This window comes from Coregonus clupeaformis, chromosome 8 (genome assembly GCF_020615455.1).
Source record: "Coregonus clupeaformis isolate EN_2021a chromosome 8, ASM2061545v1, whole genome shotgun sequence".
NCBI classification, from domain to species: Eukaryota; Metazoa; Chordata; class Actinopteri; order Salmoniformes; family Salmonidae; genus Coregonus; species Coregonus clupeaformis.
The window spans coordinates 52,780,945-52,801,785 of NC_059199.1; the positions used below are offsets into that span (position 1 = coordinate 52,780,945).

Below are 20,841 nucleotides of genomic sequence, written 5' to 3' on the forward strand. Positions count from 1 at the left end.
GGTGCATGCATATGTATTGCTATGAAGCCCCTAAATAAGATCTGGTGCAACCAATTATCTTCAGAAGTCACATAATTAGTTAAATAAAGTCCACCTGTGTGGACTCTAAGTGTCACATGATCTCAGTATATATACACCTGTTCTGAAAGGCCCCAGAGTCTGCAACACCACTAAGCAAGGGGCACCACAAAGCAAGCGGCACCATGAAGACCAAGGAGCTCTCCAAACAGGTCAGGGACAAAGTTGTGGAGAAGTACAGATCAGGGTTGGGTTATAAAAAAATATCCGAAACTTTGAACATCCCACGGAGCACCATTAAATCCATTATTAAAAAATTGAAAGAATATGGCACCACAACAAACCTGCCAAGAGAGGGCCGCCCACCAAAACTCACGGACCAGGCAAGGAGGGCATTAATCAGAGAGGCAACAAAGAGACCAAAGATAACCCTGAAGGAGCTGCAAAGCTCCACAGCTGAGATTGGAGTATCTGTCCATAGGACCACTTTAAGCCATACACTCCACAGAGCTGGGCTTTACAGAAGAGTGGCCAGAAAAAAGCCATTGCTTAAAGAAAAAAATAAGCAAACATGTTTGATGTTCGCCAAAAGGCATGTGGGAGACTCCCCAAACATATGGAAGAAGGTACTCTGGTCAGATGAGACTAAAATTGAGCTTTTTGGCCATCAAGGAAAACGCTATGTCTGGCGCAAACCCAACACCTCTCATCACCCCGAGAACACCATCCCCACAGTGAAGCATGGTGGTGGCAGCATCATGCTGTGGGGATGTTTTCATCGGCAGGGACTGGGAAACTGGTCAGAATTGAAGGAATGATGGATGGCGCTAAATACAGAGAAATTCTTGAGGGAAACCTGTTTCAGCCTTCCAGAGATTTAAGACTGGGACGGAGGTTCACCTTCCAGCAGGACAATGACCCTAGGCATACTGCTAAAGCAACACTCAAGTGGTTTAAGGGGAAACATTTAAATGTCTTGGAATGGCCTAGTCAAAGCCCAGACCTCAATCCAATTGAGAATCTGTGGTATGACTTAAAGATTGCTGTACACCAGCAGAACCCATCCAACTTGAAGGAGCTGGAGCAGTTTTGCCTTGAAGAATGGGAAAAAATCCCAGTGGCTAGATGTGCCAAGCTTATAGAGACATACCCCAAGAGACCTGCAGCTGTAATTGCTGCAAAGTGTGTCTCTACAAATTATTGACTTTGGGGGGGGTGAATAGTTATGCACGCTCAAGTTTTCAGTTTTTTTGTCTTATTTTTTGTTTGTTTCACAGTATAACATATTTTGCATCTTCAAAGTGGTAGGCATGTTGTGTAAATCAAATGATACAAACCCCCAAAAATCCATTTTAATTCCAGGTTGTAAGGCAACAAACTAGGAAAAATGCCAAGGGGGGTGAATACTTTCGCTAGCCACTGTACACTTCTGAATTTGGACTACCCCAATGTTGCCGGTCCCGTCCTCCCTGTGCATGCCAGCCTTCTCATGGTAATAGAAATATCTTGAATGACAGGAAACAGCCAGGTTATATACTCAAGGCCACGCCCATATTTACAATCAATCTTACACACCAGCTCAACAGTTCCACCCTCTTACAATAGCTTTTACAGTACACTTATCAGCATGCTTAGACTTAGAGATTCACCGGTACTTTTGTATACTTTTTAGCCAGTAGTTCTGAAAGTAGCACTCACGAGCCAGAAGTGGTCCCTGAAAATTGCGTACTACGTCACATATGTGCACCACGTCATTGCTCCATCTCTCGCTTTGATGTGTGTGCATCTGGCTAGCGGTCACTCAATTGGCGAGGGGCTGGAGCTCATTTGCTAGAACTCGAATGGCTAGGGGACTGGCCCACATGGGGGAAAATGGCGCAGCAAATCTTCCAGAAAAACAGTCGCTATCAAACTAGGGAGTTCGTGGCTAATTGAGGTAAGACAGTAATTATGCATATATGAACTACACATTGACACATCCCACTCAAAGTGGGAGGTTTAAAAAATACTTAATAGTCACCAAAGTTCCAGAGCATGTCTTTAATTATGAGTTTTACCTCAGTCCTATATGCTGCAGCTGACACTGTATCATGGCCTTTATGTTCATCCATAACATTGTTGTGTAGTTGTAAGATGCAGGGCTCCATTGCAAAAGGACAATGGAAATCCCTGTTAAAATAAAATAACACACAGATAAAAGATACATTGTTGATCAGTATAACAGTAAACCTCCAGCAGTTTGTCATGACTAGAGCAGATCTGCTCCTGCAGTTGTGTGGAGGCTTTGACCAGCTTGTGCTTCTTAAATCCTGGAATTTCATAGTGAGGTTGGAGGCGAGTCTCGCAGTAAGACACCAGACAGGACGAGGGCTTTCTGCTTTCTGGTCCCAGTGCAGAAATCACAGGCCACATCTCCAGGTCCAGCATGACACGGAGCAGGAGGAAGAGCAGCCTGGAGTCCTGTCTTCAGTTTCTGCACCACCTCAGCCAACATGTTATTTTTCCTCAGAGCAGGCCTCGGAGTGAACGTCTGTCTACACTGAGGGCAGCTGTAGACGGCCTTCTGTTCATCCTGATCCCAGCAGCCCTCAATGCAGACCCTACAGTAACTGGGTCATTCCACAAAATGAGTGCCTTTTGATATTCGAAGTCGAAATTGTGCACAAACATTGAATTTTAAAAGCCTGTTATGTTAAATGGATTGCCCTTTATTATGAATAAAGACATGCTAAAGTGCCAAAATTCCGCATATTGACATGTCCCTCTGTGCATCCTCTGTGACTTCCAGGAAGATTTTAACCCACTTAACCCCAACATTTCTCCACGTTTTCACCATCATTGTAAAGTTATTTTGTTGCTTTGACGAAGTCATTTATGAAGATAATTATGCATTTCATGTTTTTAGTTATTAAATTTAAGGTAAAAAACAAACAAACCTGTCCCTCATTTTAAGGTCAACCCTGTTTTACGGTGAACTGAACTCTCATTTTAATATGGTAAAACTATTCCTTTTAAAATATAAATATTTTTAAAAGAGACATTGAATAGTCAAATCACAGTGTAAAAGCAAGTGAGCCATTTCCTGGTGCTTAGTGGTGGAAGACTGAGCGGTTAGAGTATAACACGTCAAACTTTTTTTTTGTGAAGCTTACATTCAATTGCCCCTCCCTGTTGCACACAACAAGATTCCATCCCCCAGTCACAAGGGGATTTATGGCTGATTTAAGATGAAGTCGTCAACCCTGTTACGGTCAACCCTGTTACTTTATTTGTCCCTTAAAGCTGCAATATTTAATTTCTTGGACGACCTGACCAAATTCACATAGAAATGTGTGTTATAGATCTGTCATGTTCATTGAAAGAGAGAGAGCAGATTAAAACCTTTATTAACCCCCTAAACAGTAGCATTTGTTTAATCTATTCTACACTCTAGATAGTGGATCTTAAACACTATACATCATTATCTAAAGATTTTATAGGAAAATTAAGCAAGTTACTGAGTAGATTAGCAATGCTGTTTGTTTGGCAAACAGTGTCATCAAGTGGACAGTTTTAAGATCAAATCATTGTGAAAAATAAATGCAGAGGAAAATGTTATAATAAAGCATCACATACACTACATTACCAAAAGTATGTGGACACCTGCTTGTCGAAGATCTCATTCCAAAATCATGGGCATTAATATGGAGTTGGTCCCCCCTTTCCTACTATAATAGCCTCCACTCTTCTGGGAAGGCTTTCCACTAGATGTTGGAACATTGCTGCGGGGACTTGCTTCCATTCAGCCATAAGAGCATTAGTGAGGTCAGGCAATGATGTTGGGCGATTAGGCCTGACTCGCAGTCTGCGTTCCAATTCATCCCAAAGGTGTTCGAAGTGGTTGAGGTCAGGTCTCTGTGCAGGCCAGTCAAGTTCTTCCACACAGATCTCGACAAACCATTTCTGTATGGACCTCACTTTGTGCACGGGGGCATTGTCATGCTGAAACAGGAAAGGGCCTTCCCCAAACTGATGCCACAAAGTTGGAAGGACAGAATCGTCTAGAATGTCATTGTATGCTGTAGGGTTAAGATTTCCCTTCCCTGGAACTAAGGGGCCTAGCCCGAACCATGAAAAACAGCCCCAGACCATTATTCCTCCTCCACCAAACTTTACAGTTGGCACTATGCATTGGGACAGGTAGCGTTCTTCTGGTACCCGCCAAACCCAGATTCGGCCGTCAGACTGCCAGATGGTGAAGCGTGATTCATCACTCCAGAGAACGCGTTTCCACTGCTCCAGAGTCCAATGGCGGCGAGCTTTACATCACTCCAGCCGACACTTGGTATTGCGCAAGGTGATCTTAAGCTTGTGTGTGGCTGTTCAGCCATGGAAACCCATTTCATGAAGCTCCCGACAAACAGTTATTGTGCTGATGTTGTTTCCAGAGGCAGTTTGGAACGCGGTAGTTAGTGTTGCAACTGAGGACTGACGATTTTTACACGCTATGCGCTTCAACACTCGGCGGTCCCGTTCTGTGGGATTGTGAGGCCTAACACTTCGTGGCTGAGCCGTTGTTGGTCCTAGATGTTTCTACTTCACAATAACAGCACTTACAGTTGACCGGGGCAGCTCTGGCAGGGCAGAAATTTGACAAACTGACTTTTTGGAAAGGTGGCATCCTATGACGGTGCCCCGATGTAAGTCACTGAGCTCTACAGTAAGGCCATTCTACTGCCAATGTTTGTCTATGGAGATTGCATGGCTGTGTGCTCGATTTTATACACCTGTCAGCAACGGGTGTGGCTGAAATAGCCGAATCCACTAATTTGAAGGGGTGTCCACATACTTTTGTATATATAGAGTATGTAGACCATCACCTCTACCACAGTTTACATATCTCTGCAGTACCGTACCAATACCGCCCAAACTCAGGATAGAGGGGCTGAGTGAATGTGGTCTGGACTCTGTGGAGGAGGGTCATAGTGTAAGAGAAGGATACATTTTGTAGAAGGACAGAGTACCTGCCTTGTGATCCAGGTAAACTCCTACTCTGGGGCACAGAGGGCCTGAAACATTAGTCCTAATATTATTATGCATTAAACAATAACCACTACCAGAGCTGGCATCACTAGGGCACCATAAAGTCCAGGACTTGTCACCGCGTCCGAATTCGGAGTCGTAATCTCTTCTGGTGATGTCTTTATATGAGACTGCTATAAAAACAGACTCACCACTCCACCTTCCACTAACAGCGTCCAGACAGTTGTTTTTGCTGATGACCACTGAAACACACCAGTAGTCCAGTAGCCATCTTGTCCGACCCTTCACCTTTGGGCCTAGGGTCACAGGCTGTCGTCGTGCCCGGGGGTCCAGGTGAGGTGAGAGGGGAAGACCAGGCCCCTCTCCAGGGCGTGGCATCTCCAGCGGTCCTCGTCCCCCTCGTGGGTCAGGTACCTGCAGCCCATCCTCTTCTCAAACTCCCTCAGGTCACACCACAACTGGAAGTCCTGGGGAGTTAAGGTTAGGGTTATGGTTACGAGTTAGAAGGGTATGGTTATGGCTAGGGTTGGTGTTGGTGTTGAGCTGGAATGGAGCTAGGGTTAGAGGGAAGAGGGAGAGTAGAAAAGGACATAAAGGGAGAGAGAAAGAGGTGTGAAATGTAGAGATGGCCTGTCAATGACTGGCCATTCATAATGGGTTACAAAACTGGCTACCCTTCTCACTTGTTATAGGCTATACCCATTGCCTTACAAACTGCTCTGAGTGGTTTTCAGTTTCTTGTCTAATATGTCAGACACACAGAGATATTTTTCAAATGTGATTTATCAGGGGGTGTTGCAGCACCCCTACTTCCCGCGGCTATGCTTACCACAGTAGGAGGCCATTACTTCTCTTGCTAGAACAAAAGACATAGGCTACCTGCTGCATACTGGTGCCAAAGAATCTGTCGTTTCTACTTGTAGAATCGCAATGCTCAGCAGTGTCCAACAACTTGACTTTAAGCCAATCAGAGAGCACAAACCTCCACGTGGCAGGGAGCCAACTGGTGACAAGAAAAACTAAAAAGAACCTAAGGGTATCCCGTGTAATCCTCCACCTTTTCATTAGAATTGTTCTAAGACATTAAAGCTGCATAATACTTGTTTTTTTCTAGAGTAAGTGTTAACTTTTTTTATTTTTTACATCTAGCTAAGGAGTTTTGTGCTTGAAGTAGTGTTTTTTGTTTTGTTAGGCTTGATAATGTGCACTAGCTCATTAGTTAGCTAGCTAACGTTAGCTTGCCAACTGACCAAGGCAGTCACAAACACTTCATATGAAACGAATGGGGTGGTAAGTGCAGCACAATGCACACAACACTAAATGCTCTACTAAGCTAGCTATCTAGCAAGATGAATAATACATAATTTAATCCACTCTCCACTATCCCACACAGCCAGTGCCAGTTCGCATTCTAGCTAACGTTAGCATCGCCATTATTTTCCAGTAGCACAACATAGCTAGCTAGCTAGCTAGCTTCTCCACTGACTTACAGGCAGCTGCTTCATTCAAAAACGAATCCATTGGGATTTAATTATAATTTTGCAAGTTATCTAGTTGTGGCCATCTGGCTCATATCAACAAGGGATTACTACCAGTGGCGGCTCCTGAAAAAATTCTCAGGAGGGGCAATTTTTCTGATGATTTAGGTGACCTACACACATTTTAAAAAAGATATGTCCAGCAACAACATGAAGACAGGGGCAGCATATAAGTCAATACCAGAAGCATTTATTGACTGATCTGGGGAGATGGATTCCAGTTTCTGTGACAGATTATAAATAATCTCTGATGCCTTTGTTATATTAGCTTTTGGTTGAATGTACTGTCGTAGTAAATATATAATGTTATAGCTTGGTCTGACTAAAATCTTGTGCATGACCCATTTTGTGTTGGGCCTTTGTATTCAATACAATGAACAAGAGTCCTATCTTGTCAGCCTTGTCAGCAGGTGGCTAAGGATAACACCCACGCCATAGGTCTCTCAGTTCTTCCAACTCACGAGTTCTTGCCCTGAGGACACACACACACACACCCACACACACACACACACACACACATCATCACTGATAAACACACACACACACACACACACATCATCACTGATAACAAACACACACACACACACACACACACACACTGATAACAAACACACACACACACACACAAATCCTCTTCTCTTAGGCTGAACATCTGAAGACAGAGAACCCGACTCAGAGCCAATGCAACAGTGACACTAGCCTGGAGGTGACCTCGCCCAACTCATCAGGACCAATCAGAAGATCAGAACTACTAGATTCAACCTACTTCATTTTATTGTATAAAATGTCAGCACACAATGTTTAGGGGCTCTTCTGATAAACTCCCTACGAGTTTGACGAACGGGTCCGTGCACGCGATTCCAGATATCTTTACCTCTGAATAAACTGCCTTATATTATACAATTATCCACCTTGTCCAAAAGTCTCTACTTGGTCTCCGTTCTCCAGTAAACTTGTTTTATCAACAATAGTAAGGTTCAATGACACAGAAAGCAGTTCAATGTCGGGGTACAGAGTCGCTCTCTTACCAGGATCGCGGTCCGCTCTGACCAGGGTGAAGCCGGCCGGCTCCACCTCTCTGTCCGGGACTCTGTACCTCTCTGTCCGGGACTCTGTCATCCAGCCAAGTCTCCCAGCTGTATTGGGATTCCGCTGCCAGCAGCGTTTTCATTATTTAGTCCGTTCGTAGCGGGTATGTACACGATCAACAAGATCAGTCCAAAACCGAAGATCAGTCCAAAGCAGAATGTTTGCAGAATGTTTGTAAACTAAGTCTACAAATTAAAAACATAAAATAACGCCACACTGCAGGTCGCAACATAGACGCTGCTAGCCGCCATTGTCTTAGTTACGTTCAACGTTACGTCACGTATGACGAAAGCGCGTAAGTGCATGCCCACAGACACCCATAGAGAATGTATTGAAAGCTTTGAAATGTGAAAAAAATAGATTTTACATGACAGGCTATGAGAGACTTCTGGGCGATTTTCAACCTGACTGAAATCGCCCAAAAAACGGGCGGGGCCATTTGAAGCACGACTTTAGCCTGATTTGACATTTAGTGGCTGGCAGATCAGACGTGAACACTGATAACTGCTGTTGCCGTGATATAATTGATTAGAAAAAAAATCCCTTCCTTTTCCCGTTTGGCAGTGCGTCGCCCATATCGCCCTATTGAACAAGCCGTCCCTGATTACTACAAATTATAGCTAGCTAACAACATTATTAGTGCATCTTGCTAGTTGGCTAACATTAGCTATCTACAGTAGGTACAAGCCCAACAAGCTTGTGGTGTGGAGTATTTTGACAATCGGATCGGTGGCGTATTTGTGAACAACAAAAAGTTAACTGCCAACAAGAGGTGCTAAGTACCTCTCAGCAGTCAATATCCTTGGTGTGTCTGAGCCTTAAAGTGTTTATGTTAGGAGAAGTTGAGGTCTCTTACCTGTAGCCAGGGGTGTCCCATTGCTTTTCCCACACTGAACCTACGTCTTACTGCAACCTGGAGCAGGTTGTTGATCAGACTCACCGCTAGAGAGAGAGAGATGAGAACGTCATGAGAGACTGATTCTACCCCCTCACAGATAAAATGTTAGCCCAGGGCTATGGAAAGAAAATGATGTTTGAATGCTGATTGGTTTCTGCTCCCCGCCTTAGACAAAACACTAGGGGGAAACCCTGCTCACCCTCTAGTGTGATGTTAGCCCAGTGCAGGCGAGAATATAATTATCCTCTAGTGATATGTTAGCCCAGGGCAGGTGGGGGTACATACTTATCCTCTAGTGATTTGTTAGCCCAAGGCAGGCGGGGGTACAGACCTACTTAATATTTCTGAGGGAGACACTTTTGTGAAACAACCTCCCTGGGCGAGCCACCATACCCATAGGAGAAGGGGGGTTGAGGGGTCGTGAAGTAAAATTGATACATACAGTCACCTCCAAAATTATTGGCATCCTTGATAAAGATAAACGAAAAATTATCAAAATACTGAGCTATATTATACGCTCAGAACAATTTGAAAATGATATTATTTTATACTAATACAATTGCCCAGAGAAAGAGATTTTCTTTAACAAGTAATAATTGTTATATCTCAAAAAGATAGGTCTCAAAATGATTGGCACTTCTTAAGAATCTTATCGAAAATGAAATCTGCATTAACATTCAACTTTAAGTTCATATAAACTTAAGGAACTGTATTGTGGCCTTCCATGGCTTCCTGTTTCACTGGGGTATAAAAATGAGGTAATACGTATGTAAAATCCATTTGTCATCCACCACCATGGGGAAAGGCAAAGAACTCACAAACGAAAAGAGACAAATGGTTGTTGACCTTCATAAATCAGGTACAAACAGCTAAAAAACAAAATACAGTATACCACTTACCACTATTAGGGCAATAATTAAGATGTTTAAAACCGCTGGAACAGTGGTAAACTTGCCTGGTAGAGGAAGATGGTTTGGGAGGCAAAGAAAAGTCCAAGGGCCACAGCTGGAGAATTCTAGAACTTGGTGGCATCTTGGGGTCACCAAGATTCCAAAACTACAATTAGACACCATCCCCATTCCAATAGGCTCTTTGGAAGGGTTGCCAGAAAAAACAGTAAAATATGGTGGTGGATCACTGATGATCATTATGGGGCTCTTTTGCTTGCATTGGTCCTTCCAGGGGAATAAACTTACCCTCTAGTGAGATGTTAGACCAGGGCAGGCGAGGGTACATGAAGGCAGCGTTGGTGATCTGTTGTCTGATGTCCTCATCTTCGTTGAAGGGGAATGTTCCGCTCAGGCTGACGTACAGGACCACACCCACCGCCCACATGTCCAGCGAGCGGTTGTAACCATGGCTACTGATGACCTCGGGTGCCAGGTAGGCCGGCGTGCCCACAACCGACCGGCGGAATGACTTCTCGCCGATGATGCGGGCAAAACCAAAGTCACACAGCTTTACCTGAGGGGAGAGGAGTTGCTGTGAAGCCTGATGGAAGGAGTAGACAGTCTTCACAGACAAACTGATGCACATGCACGCACACACAAACACACACTGACCTGAGGGAAGGGGTCTGGGGAGGCCAGCAGTACATTCTCAGGTTTCAGGTCACAGTGAGCGATGTGTTTGAAATGCAGGTATCGCAGGGCCTCTAGAATCTACACACACACACTAGTCTGTGAGTCAACAAGAAATTCAAAATCAACTGAATTTTACATATTGAGGTATGCATCAAATGTATTATAAAAGGCACTACTTTTCCCCCGTAGAGGCACTACTTGAATACCGCAGACTGTTGAAGAAATAGTCTATATTCTATCGCTATGTGGCCAGTACCTGTGTAACCAAGAAGCGTGTGGTGCGCTCTGGCAGTCGGCCCTTCTCATTGGACAGAATCATCTCCAGCATATCGCCATGGAGCTTCTCCATGACAATGAAGACGTGTTCCATGGTCTCAAACATGCCCTTCAGTAGAACTATACCGAGGTGGGACAGATTCTGGACACACGCGCACACACATATTGAAGGGGAAACAAATATGACAATGGGATGTTCATTTCGAATACTGTACCTCCCTGTAACACAAATGTAATACAAACACACAAATCCAGAACCTTCACCTGTAGAATTGCCTGCTCGTTCCTCAACTGTCTCTCCTGTTTGGTAGGGAAACGGGTTTTGTCGATGACCTTGATGGCCACTGGCCGACCAGACTGTCTGTGGGTGCCTGGGGACGTGAGCAGAATCTCAGCTAGCCAAGTAATACAATGATAATACCCTATATAATCTAGAAGAAACTCATTGCGCCTAACAGGTAATGGTAGAGAAAGTATTTATTCTAGTGTAACGTCAAACCCACCTCCATACACCACTCCGAACTGTCCTGAACCCAGCACCTCATCAGTGAAGATCTGATACACTGAGCTGACATCCTGAATGACACACACAAACATAAATACACACACACAAACATAAATACAAATCTGCGCAATACAAACAAATACAGTGTTAGTTACTCATCTATCCATTTCAGACAATGAGACTCAAGAGCTCATACTCAATATCCATCAGTCACCCACCCCACACACTTACCGGTATTTTTCCATTCTGGGGTCCATGGTCTATAACAGAAATAGTTTTTTCTTTATCAGTCACCAATTGTCAATCTCACCATTGTTAAAGAACATGACCATGGACATGAACTAAGTCTAACATGCATAAGGATGATGCCAACTTTACTTTAAAACCTTTATGCAAAACAATGTGAGAGACCATCCATTGGCATTTCACTCAGAGCCCTAGAGAGTTTGGCCAACTGACACAGGACACCATGGAGGTGAGTCGTGGGAGTGGGCCCACAGAACGTTCACAGAACCCGCAATGACCAAACTCTCTTATTACTTGGCTCTGATGTCAGTCATTGGCATATCTCTGAACAATACTATAGTACCTCAGTCCAAACATGCTACCTCTCTGACTCACCTTGTCCCTGTTTGCCCACCTGCCCGCTGTTCTGTAGGGGCATCAGAGCCTGGCGTAAGGCGGTCTCCCAGGCCTGTCCGTCGCTGCCCGCCAACACACAGTATACCAGCGTGCCCGTCACCACTTCGAAGGAGTGGGCACTGTTGCCTGGCAACAAGGGGACAGACAGCTGGGCGGGGCCTAGTACCTGCAGCACCTCAGAAAGAGGAAGCTCCTAGAGAGGGGGGGAGGAATGAAGATAGAGAAAGGGAAATAGGAGAGGGTGCGGAGAAGGGAAGAAAAGGGAGAGAAAGAGTGAGAGAGGAGGGAGGAAGAAGAAAACATTTTGTTGATGTTTTATTTGGCCACAAGAGGTCAGTACTGTAGAGTTGAGGTGACTGACTGGCCTTGGTTTGGTAAATGCTAGAATGATAGATGGATCTTTCTTCCCCATTGAACCTACCTTGTAGTACTTGGTGTTGCTCTCGTTCTGGTACAGAGTGATACTCTTCCAGTCCAATATCCAGTAATGACGTTTCCTCTGACAGAAACAACGGGAAAGTAAAGTGTAAGTGTTTTCTCTGTGTGTGTGTGTGTGTGTGTGTGTGTGTGTGTATGCATGCGTGCGTGTTCTCACCAGTGTGTCAGTGTTGGTGTGATGCAGTAGCCAGCCCTCTCTCAGTACTCCACTGGCCCGTCTTTTAGTGTGACGGACAGACTGGACTACCCGCATTAGAGGAATGTAACTACTGAAACACGGACTGAGAGGGAGGGAAGGAAGGAAGAAGAGATGGAGAAAGAGATCACTTTTGACAACTTCAGCTACAACTTCAATGACAGACACTCATGTACTACATACTCAAATTATTATTATCATCAAAACTCATAATGGAAACATACTGAACTTGACATCCTATCATAGCCATTAAAAAAATATATCTTACATGATTGGTGGCTTGTTCTCAGCAAATGGGTCCTCAGTAGATGGCTTGTCGTCATAGTCTTCTAGTGATGTTATACTCAAGCTCATATCCTCCTCATCGTCCTCTGTTTCGTTCTTGTAGCCGAGACTGGACACTGAGTCTGTGTGTCACAACACTTCCTACATCAATATTAAGCTACTGAGGCACTGTTTGAGTCAATGTGAAGAATGGCAGTTCTACTGTCTTGTCAAAGCATGTACATGGAATGTATAATTTAAAGGACAATTTCACTTTTTATCAACCAAATCTTTATTTTTGATGTAAATGTCATAGAAGTGTCCAGACACTTTTTTTGTGATTTATTTTACTCGGTTTTGAGAAACTTACCCAACCAGCGATAGACTTCCTCATGTTTGTTCCGCAGTTGTAGGGGCACAGAAAAACATGAACAAAAGCACTCAAATACGTCCTATTATAAACGCCAACGGAAATAATCGCTAAACAAGTGTCTGGACACTTCTATAGCATGCCATTTACTTCAAAAATAGAGTTTAGGTTAAAAAAAAGTAAACTTTTCCTTTAAGCATGTTCGACATGGACTCCATTGGTTAATACGTTCAGTGGCCTGTCTTGCTCTGAGACCTTGTCTCTCACCTCCTTCCCCATTGGTGTTCATCCTCTCTCCAGGACAGTCAGAGGGGACCAGGGAGGACTCACAGCGACGATGGCAGTTCAGCTTACAGTCTGGAGAGAGAAAGCGAGAGAGAGCGAGAGGGAGAGGGAGTGTGAGAAAGAGAGAGGTCAACTTCAGTACATAAAGATTACTGACACAGAAATAACACAAAATGTGAAATCTGACCAAGTGATCGACATACCCGCTTCAGAAACGTACGATTAGAGAAAGCATCACCCCTAAATAAAACCTAAATATATCAGCTGCTCCCATAACCACACGCCCTATCTGAACTATGCCCCCTGACCCATCTCACCAGAGCACTGTAGGCCCTGGCGGAAGAGGCCTTTGAGGAGGTGGCGGCAGTGTTGGCACACGGTGGGCTTGGTGTAGCTGTGGATGTGGAAGGTGTGGGGCACCCTAGCCCTGCCCGCCTCACCACCCTTTCCCTGGCCCACCCCAAGCCACACCTGGTGATCTGTCCATGACGGGGGTCTGGACCTGGGCTTGGACATACTGATCTAGAGGGGGAGGGGAAGAGAGCAGAGAGGGAGGAGGGGGTGAGGGAGAAAAAAAAGAGAGGGAGATGAAAGGAAGGGAGGAAGGAAAAGATTGGGGCAGAAAGAAAGATAATAAGAGAGATAATAAGAGATTTCAGGTCTTTTTTGATTTGTTGCTGTTAGAATCACCCAATATTGCCCTGTAAAATAGTTGAATAGGTGCATCCATTTGAATACATGATAAGTGTTGCTGACGTAGAATTAAATAGAATGTATGCAAGTCTATGACATCAACCACTCCAGTGTATGTTTCTAAACACTTCTACATTAATGTGGATGCTACTATGATTACGGATAATCCTGAATGAATCGTGAATTATGATGAGTGAGAAAGTTACAGAGGCATAAATATCATACCCCCCCCCAAAAAATGCTAACCTCTCCTGTTATTGTAATGGTGAGAGGTTAGCATGTCTTGGGGGTATGATATTTGTGCGTCTGTAACTTTCTCACTCATCATTATTCACAATTCATTCAGAACTATTCGTAACCATGGTAGCATCCACATTAATGTAGAAGTGTTTAGAAACATTTTCTATTTATTTACAATAAAAGTGACTCCAAAATGACACAATACATTATTTACCACTAATTTCTATTGGGTACAAAATAATCTGAAACACAACCAAAACAAACAGCAAATGCATCCAACAAGTTTGTAGAGACAAGATTGATGTAATCATTGCATGCTAGGAATATGGGACCAAATACTAAACTTGACTACTTTAATACACATGATGAAATTCGTCCCAATACTTTTGGTCCACTAAAATGGGGGGACAACGTACAAAAACTGCTGTAATTTCTAAACGGTTCACCTGATATGGATGAAGATTCCCTCAAATTAAAGCTGACAGTCAGCCCTTTAACCTCATAGTCATTGTATCCTTTCAAATCCAAAATGCTGGAGTACAGAGCCAAAACAACAAAACATTTGTCACTGTCTCGATACTTTTGGAGCTCACTGCATCTCTATGCATGCTGACCTCCTCTAGACTGCCACCTGCAGGTGTGGAGAGGGAGTGCGTCCGGGGCCTGCCAGGGGGGAACAGGGACAGGCTGGGGCCACACACACGACGCCGCGCACGGCTACAGTCATTAGGCAACTGCAGCGCACAGCGCTTATGGAAGTCTAACCCACAACCTACAGAGAGAGGAGGACGGAGAGAGAGAGAGAGAGAGAGAGAGAGAGAGAGAGAGAGAGAGAGAGAGAGAGAGAGAGAGAGAGAGAGAGAGAGATGTGAGACAGAATTGAGACAGAATCTGAGAATTGCAAAATAGATTGAGGTACAAAGATAGATACGATTAAGAATTCAATGCAATTCAACAAATACTGAAGTTGCACACTGTGATTAAAGATAGGATATATGGAAAAAGTTGTACTGTATCCACTTCCTTACCTTCACATTTTAACCCTTGACGTACCAGTCCCCACAGCATCTCCCCACAGTGGTGACAGAAGGTGGGGGTGCGATATGATTGGACAGCCAGGGAGTGTGGGCGGATCTTCATCTCTGTCACAGCAGCTGATCCTGAGTCAGATCAGAATAAGCAGATATTCTATCGCTATAGACTCAATAACCTAGGACGCTAATGCTTTGATCAGACCGACAGCATCATTGCATCAATGCTGTGTAATAATTTCTGCAGTCAAACTTTTTTCATTATGTAATCCAAAATGTTTGTGGATATGTGTGCAATAAATGTTCAACATTCACCTTTTACTACTATTTCTGTCAAGTCTACGCATACAATTTGATGCATACGTTGGATAAATCCAACGTATGCACCACATAGAACACGGAACACACTGCAACCGCCTCTGCAACACAATGCTGCAAGGCTCTGGTTAGAAAAAATATATATAATTACAAAAATGCAATGACGCTGTCGGTCTGATCGAGGCGTTAAACTAGTAAGTAAGTAGACTCACTATGCGGGCCTCGGTCAAAAGTAGTGCGCTATAAAGGGAATAGAATGCTACTTAAGACACGACCCCAGTCTGACCTGAGAGGATGACCTCTATTTGGTCGCCATCCTGCAGTGCATCCTGGTCCGTGAGTCTGTGGAGGAGGGGTTCTGAGCCAGGCTGGTGTCTGAACAGGAGGACCTTCTCCCCTACACCTACCACACTGCATTCTGGAGCCTAAAATACACAGACATAATCAATCAATCAATCAATTAGGGTTGTTGTCTTGTTGGAAGGTGAACCTGGTTCTGTCTGGTTTTTCATCCTGATATGCATAATCAAAAGCTTGCAGACAGACAGGCACTAGACAGACAGAAAGTGGGCGTTGAGTGAGGAGGAGGCCATTATAGAGAGAGAATGGTCATGGAACAATGTGAGGGATGTCAACCGTCGATGTCGTTAGATATTCAAATGTGATGGAAACAAGTTTGAGTGTGGGTTCATTTTCAGGCTTTCTGACCGTTTGTTTGTATGTTTGCTACCAAAAACAGGCAATGTGCAATTACCTCTGGGGGGATTTCCAGATTATTCACACAGACCACATACAGGTTCACACACAGTGAAGTATTCAGACCCCTTGACCTTTTCCACATTTTGTTACATTACAGCCTTATTCTAAAATGGATTAAATAAAACTATTTCCTCAGCAATCTACACACTATACCCCATAATGACAAAGCGAAAAACAGGTTTTTAGACATTTTTGCAAATGTATTATAAATAAAAAATAGAAATACTTTATTTACATAAGTATTCAGACCCTTTGCTATGAGACTCGAAATTGAGCTCAGGTGCACCCTGTTCCATTGGTCATCCTTGAGATGTTTCTACAACTTTGATTGGAGTCCACCTGTGGTAAATTCAATTGATTGGACATGATTTGGAAAGGCACACACCTGTCTATATAAGGTCCCACAGTTGACAGTGCATGTCAGAGCAAAAACCAAGCCATGAGGTTGAAGGAATTGTCCGTAAAGCTCCGAGACAGGATTGTGTCAAGGCACAGATCTGGGGAAGGGTATCAAAAAATGTCTGCAGCATTGAAGGTCCCCAAGAACACAGTGGCCTCCATCATTCTTCAATGGAAGAAGTTTGGAACCACCCAGTCTCTTCCTAGAGCTGGCAGCCCGGCCAAACTAAGCAATCGGGGGAGAAGGGCCTTGGTCAGGGAGGTGACCAAGAACCCAATGGTCACTCTGACTGAGCTCTAGAGTTCCTCTGTGGAGATGGGAGAACCTTCCAGAAGGACAACCATCTCTGCAGCACTCCACCAATTAGGTCTTTAGGGTAGAGTGGCCAGACAGAAGCCACTCCTCAATAAAAGGCACATGACAGCCCGCTTGGAGTTTGCCAAAAGGCACCTAAAGACTCTCAGACCATGAGAAACAAGTTTCTCTGGTCTGATGAAACCAAGATTGAACTCTTTGGCCTGAATGCCAAGCGTCATGTCTGGAGGGAACCTGGCACCATCCCTACGGTGAAGTATGGTGGTGGCAGCATCATGCTGTGGGGATGTTTTTCAGCGACAGGGACTGGGAGACTAGTCAGGATCGAGGCAAAGATGAACGGAGCAAAGTACAGAGAGATCTTTGATGAAAACCTGCTCCAGAGCACTCAGGACCTCAGACTGGGGCAAAGGTTCACCTTCCAACAAGACAACGCAGGAGTGTCTTCGGGACAAGTCTCTGAATGCTCGAGTGGCCCAGCCAGAGCCCGGACTTGAACCTGATAGAACATCTCTGGAGAGACCTGAAAATAGCTGTGCACCAACGCTCCCAATCCAACCTGACAGAGCTTTAGAGGATCAGCAGAGAAGAATGGGAGAAACTCCCCAAATACAGGTGTGCCAAGCTTGTAGCATCTTACCCAAGAAGACTAGAGTCTGTAATCACTGCCAAAGGTGCTTCAACAAAGTACTGAGTAAAGGGTCTGAATACTTTAGTAAATGTGATATTTCAGTTGTTTCTTTAGTATATAAATTAGCCAAAATAAAAAAATAAAAACGTTTTGCTTTGTCATTATGGGGTATTGTCTGTAGATTGATCAGGGAAAAACCCGATTTAATTAATTTTAGAATGAGGCTGTAAACTAACAAAATGTGAAAAAGTCAAGGGGTCTGAATACTTTCCAAAGGCACTGTACTCTTTGAAGAGGTAGGGGTTCAGATGTTTTCGGAAGATGGGCAGGGACTCTGCTGTCCTAGCTTCAAGGGGAAGCTGGTTCCACCATTGGGGTGCCAGGACAGAGAAGAGCTTGGATTGGGCTGAGTGGGAGCTGAAAGACCAGAGGTGACAGAACAGAGTGCTCGGGTTGAGGTGTAGGGTTTGAGCATAGCCTGAAGGTAGGGAGGGACAGTTCCTCTTTCTGCTCCGCAGGGAAGTACCATGGTCAAAGACACCTACACAGACACAGACACACACATACAGTACATTGCACGTATGCACACACACACACACACACACACACACACACACACACTTGTATAACTAACCTTGTGGGGACACACAATTCAGTCCCATTCAAAATCCTATTTTCCCAAACCCCTAACCTGTACCCTTACCATAACCCTAGCACTAACTTTAAACCTAACCTTAACTCTAAATCAAATCAAATTGTAATTGTCACATGCGCTGAATACAACAGGTGTAGTGTACCTTACAGTGAAATGCTTACTTACAAGCCCTTAACCAACAATGCCGTTTTAAGAAAAATAAGTGTTAAGTAAATAAAAGGTAAGTAAAATAATAAAGAAATAACAAATAATGAAAGAGCAGCAGTAAAATAACAGTAACGAGGCTATATACAGGGGGTACCAGTACAGAGTCAATGTGTGGGGGCACAGGTTAGTCGAGGTAATTGAGGTAATATGTACATGTAGGTAGAGTTAAAGTGACTATGCATAGATAATAAACAGAGAGTAGCAGCAGCGTAAAAGAGGGGGTGGGTGGGGGACAATGCAAATAGTCCGGGTAGACATTTGATTAGCTATTCAGGGGTCTTATGGCTTGGGGTAGAAGCTGATAAGAAGCCTTTTGGACCTAGACTTGGCGCTCCGGTACCACTTGCCGTGCGGTATCAGAAAAAAGTATATGACTAGGGTGGCTGGAGTCTTTGACAATTTTAGGGCCTTCCTCTGACACCGCCTGGTATATAGGTCCTGGATGGCAGGAAGCTTGGCCCCAGTGATATACTGGGCTGTACGCACTACCCTCGTGCCTTGCGGTCGGAGGCAGAGCAGTTGTCATACCAGGCAGTGAACCTAACCCTAGCTTGAGCAGGGAGAGGTGTGTGTGAACGTGCATGCATGTGTGTGTGATGCAGGAGGGGAGGCTGTGGTTGGAAAGTAAGCTGTAGACACAGCTAAACCACACAGCAGCCCCGATGGCTGACACAGTAACAGGGCTATCTCTCACTGAGGTGTGGTAGGGACAGACAGACAGACAGAGAGAGAGAGAGCACAAAAGACAGAGGGAGCGAGAGAGATAGAGGCAGAGAAAGACAGATTTAGCCAGGGTTGTGGGTTTGATTCCCACGGGGGGCCAGTATAAAAAAAATAATGTATGCACTCACTAACTGTAAGTCGCTCTGGATAAGAGCGTCTGCTAAATGACTAAAATGTAAATGTTTAATTACTGTATTGCATCACACCAATAGTTAAATGAATTGGCTAAACTACTCTAGACTGGGGGGGGGCTGGCTGGGGATGTTTACCTTGCGTTCTATGATCTCTGCCGCCAGTCTCTTGGCGTGGCGAAAGCTGAGCTGTCCTCCATGCACCCATACCACCTCCCTGAAGAGGCCTAGCTGGAACTGGACCAAGACAGGGCCGAGAGGGGCCTGGAGGGGCCCGGGGGCGGCGGGGTGGGGAGGTCGACCAGAGGTACCTGGGCTAGATGGGGTCACTGACATGCTGGAGAGAGAACCTATAGGTGCAGATAGAGATAACGTTAGAGAGGTATGACAAATACAGCGGTGCACTTATAGGAGAGAATTAAAAGATATGTCACGAATAGAAGTACTGATGGCTCATGGATGCACAGGTACACTTCATATAAAAATAACATTTATTCATATAGCACATTTCCTACATACACAGCAACTGAATGTACTTCACAGGCACTGAGCTTGTCAATAAGTGAACAAAATAACAGAGCATATTGACGTACTAGATTTTCTGTTCTAAGTTCAATCAGACTAACATGGCTACCGAGATACTGCACAGTACTTTTGGTGAGGGAAACCGCCTTACTTGATAATTCAGAGTCCATACAGTCTAGTTTACACCTTCCGGGCATTAAAAGATCCATCTTAGCAGCCCGATCGCCTGTCCTTGTTCAAAAGACACCTTAACAAATTAACAGTAGTTACTGTTCTTAACCATTTCTTCAGAAGCACACTGGTGGATTTGGTTTCCTCATGTGAGGCTGTAGGCTTATAAGTGACAGGAAACCACTGAGTAACACCCTCAGCCCAGAATGTGAGCACACACACAGACGTCAACCTGATACTTACCAGAAGCCTGGTCCACCATTATCATTTATCCAATAAATGTCAAACTCGTTTGTTGGTTTATGTGGAGTACAACTTGATCTCGTGTTCCAGTATGCCCCTAGTTATACATGCAAGATGTGCATTTCAAACTCATTTCAAACAAGCTGTTTAATTGTGTCAAAAGAATGACACCACACAAACAGATCAGGATCAGTTTGAAAAGTTTTTCTTTATTGAACCTTTAATAAAATATACAAGGTTGTTGGCCCCTTAACAATGAGATACGATATACTGAAGTCGAGTGCATCACATACCCCTATCCCTCCACCGCATGGCTACGTTCTACAGTTCCCATAGTAACACACTGACTCACAGATGGTGAGCGGTGTTTTTACTTCTACATGTGGTATATATTTGGAAGAGAAGCACTGCGTTTAGGTATATGTGTGTTTTTCATTTAAACATTCGTTTGTGTATAAATACAGCATCTTTAGAGATCTATAAACTACAGTCCACTGACTTTTACATATCTAGACTGCGTGGGGATGGATGTAGGCGTGTGTTTGAAATAATGTGTTTGTACATGTTGAGAGTAAGTTTGAGTGTGTGTGACAGCGACAGAGGTCATACATTGGCAATTCTGTACATTATTTGCTGCATTGAAACAAAGCACTTTCCCCAATACTTCTCTCCAAT

General features: G+C 44.2%; 1 protein-coding gene across 1 annotated transcript; it reads right to left on the reverse strand.

Annotated features, from left to right (window-relative positions):
- Positions 1-4,789: 4,789 nt before the first annotated feature.
- On the reverse strand, positions 4,790-20,039 carry LOC121572460 (serine/threonine-protein kinase D3). Its single transcript, XM_045222391.1, has 19 exons — positions 19,904-20,039; positions 19,366-19,577; positions 15,693-15,831; positions 15,086-15,217; positions 14,672-14,829; positions 13,442-13,646; positions 13,107-13,196; positions 12,474-12,612; positions 12,167-12,290; positions 11,993-12,070; positions 11,551-11,764; positions 11,161-11,189; positions 10,928-11,000; positions 10,689-10,795; positions 10,405-10,566; positions 10,128-10,226; positions 9,762-10,029; positions 8,524-8,609; positions 4,790-5,507 (listed from the first exon to the last, which is right to left on the reverse strand). Exons 1-19 carry the CDS (start codon positions 19,959-19,961, stop codon positions 5,343-5,345), a joined length of 2,538 nt encoding a protein of 845 aa, XP_045078326.1. The 5' UTR covers positions 19,962-20,039; the 3' UTR covers positions 4,790-5,342.
- Between the last annotated feature and the right edge of the window lie 802 nt (positions 20,040-20,841).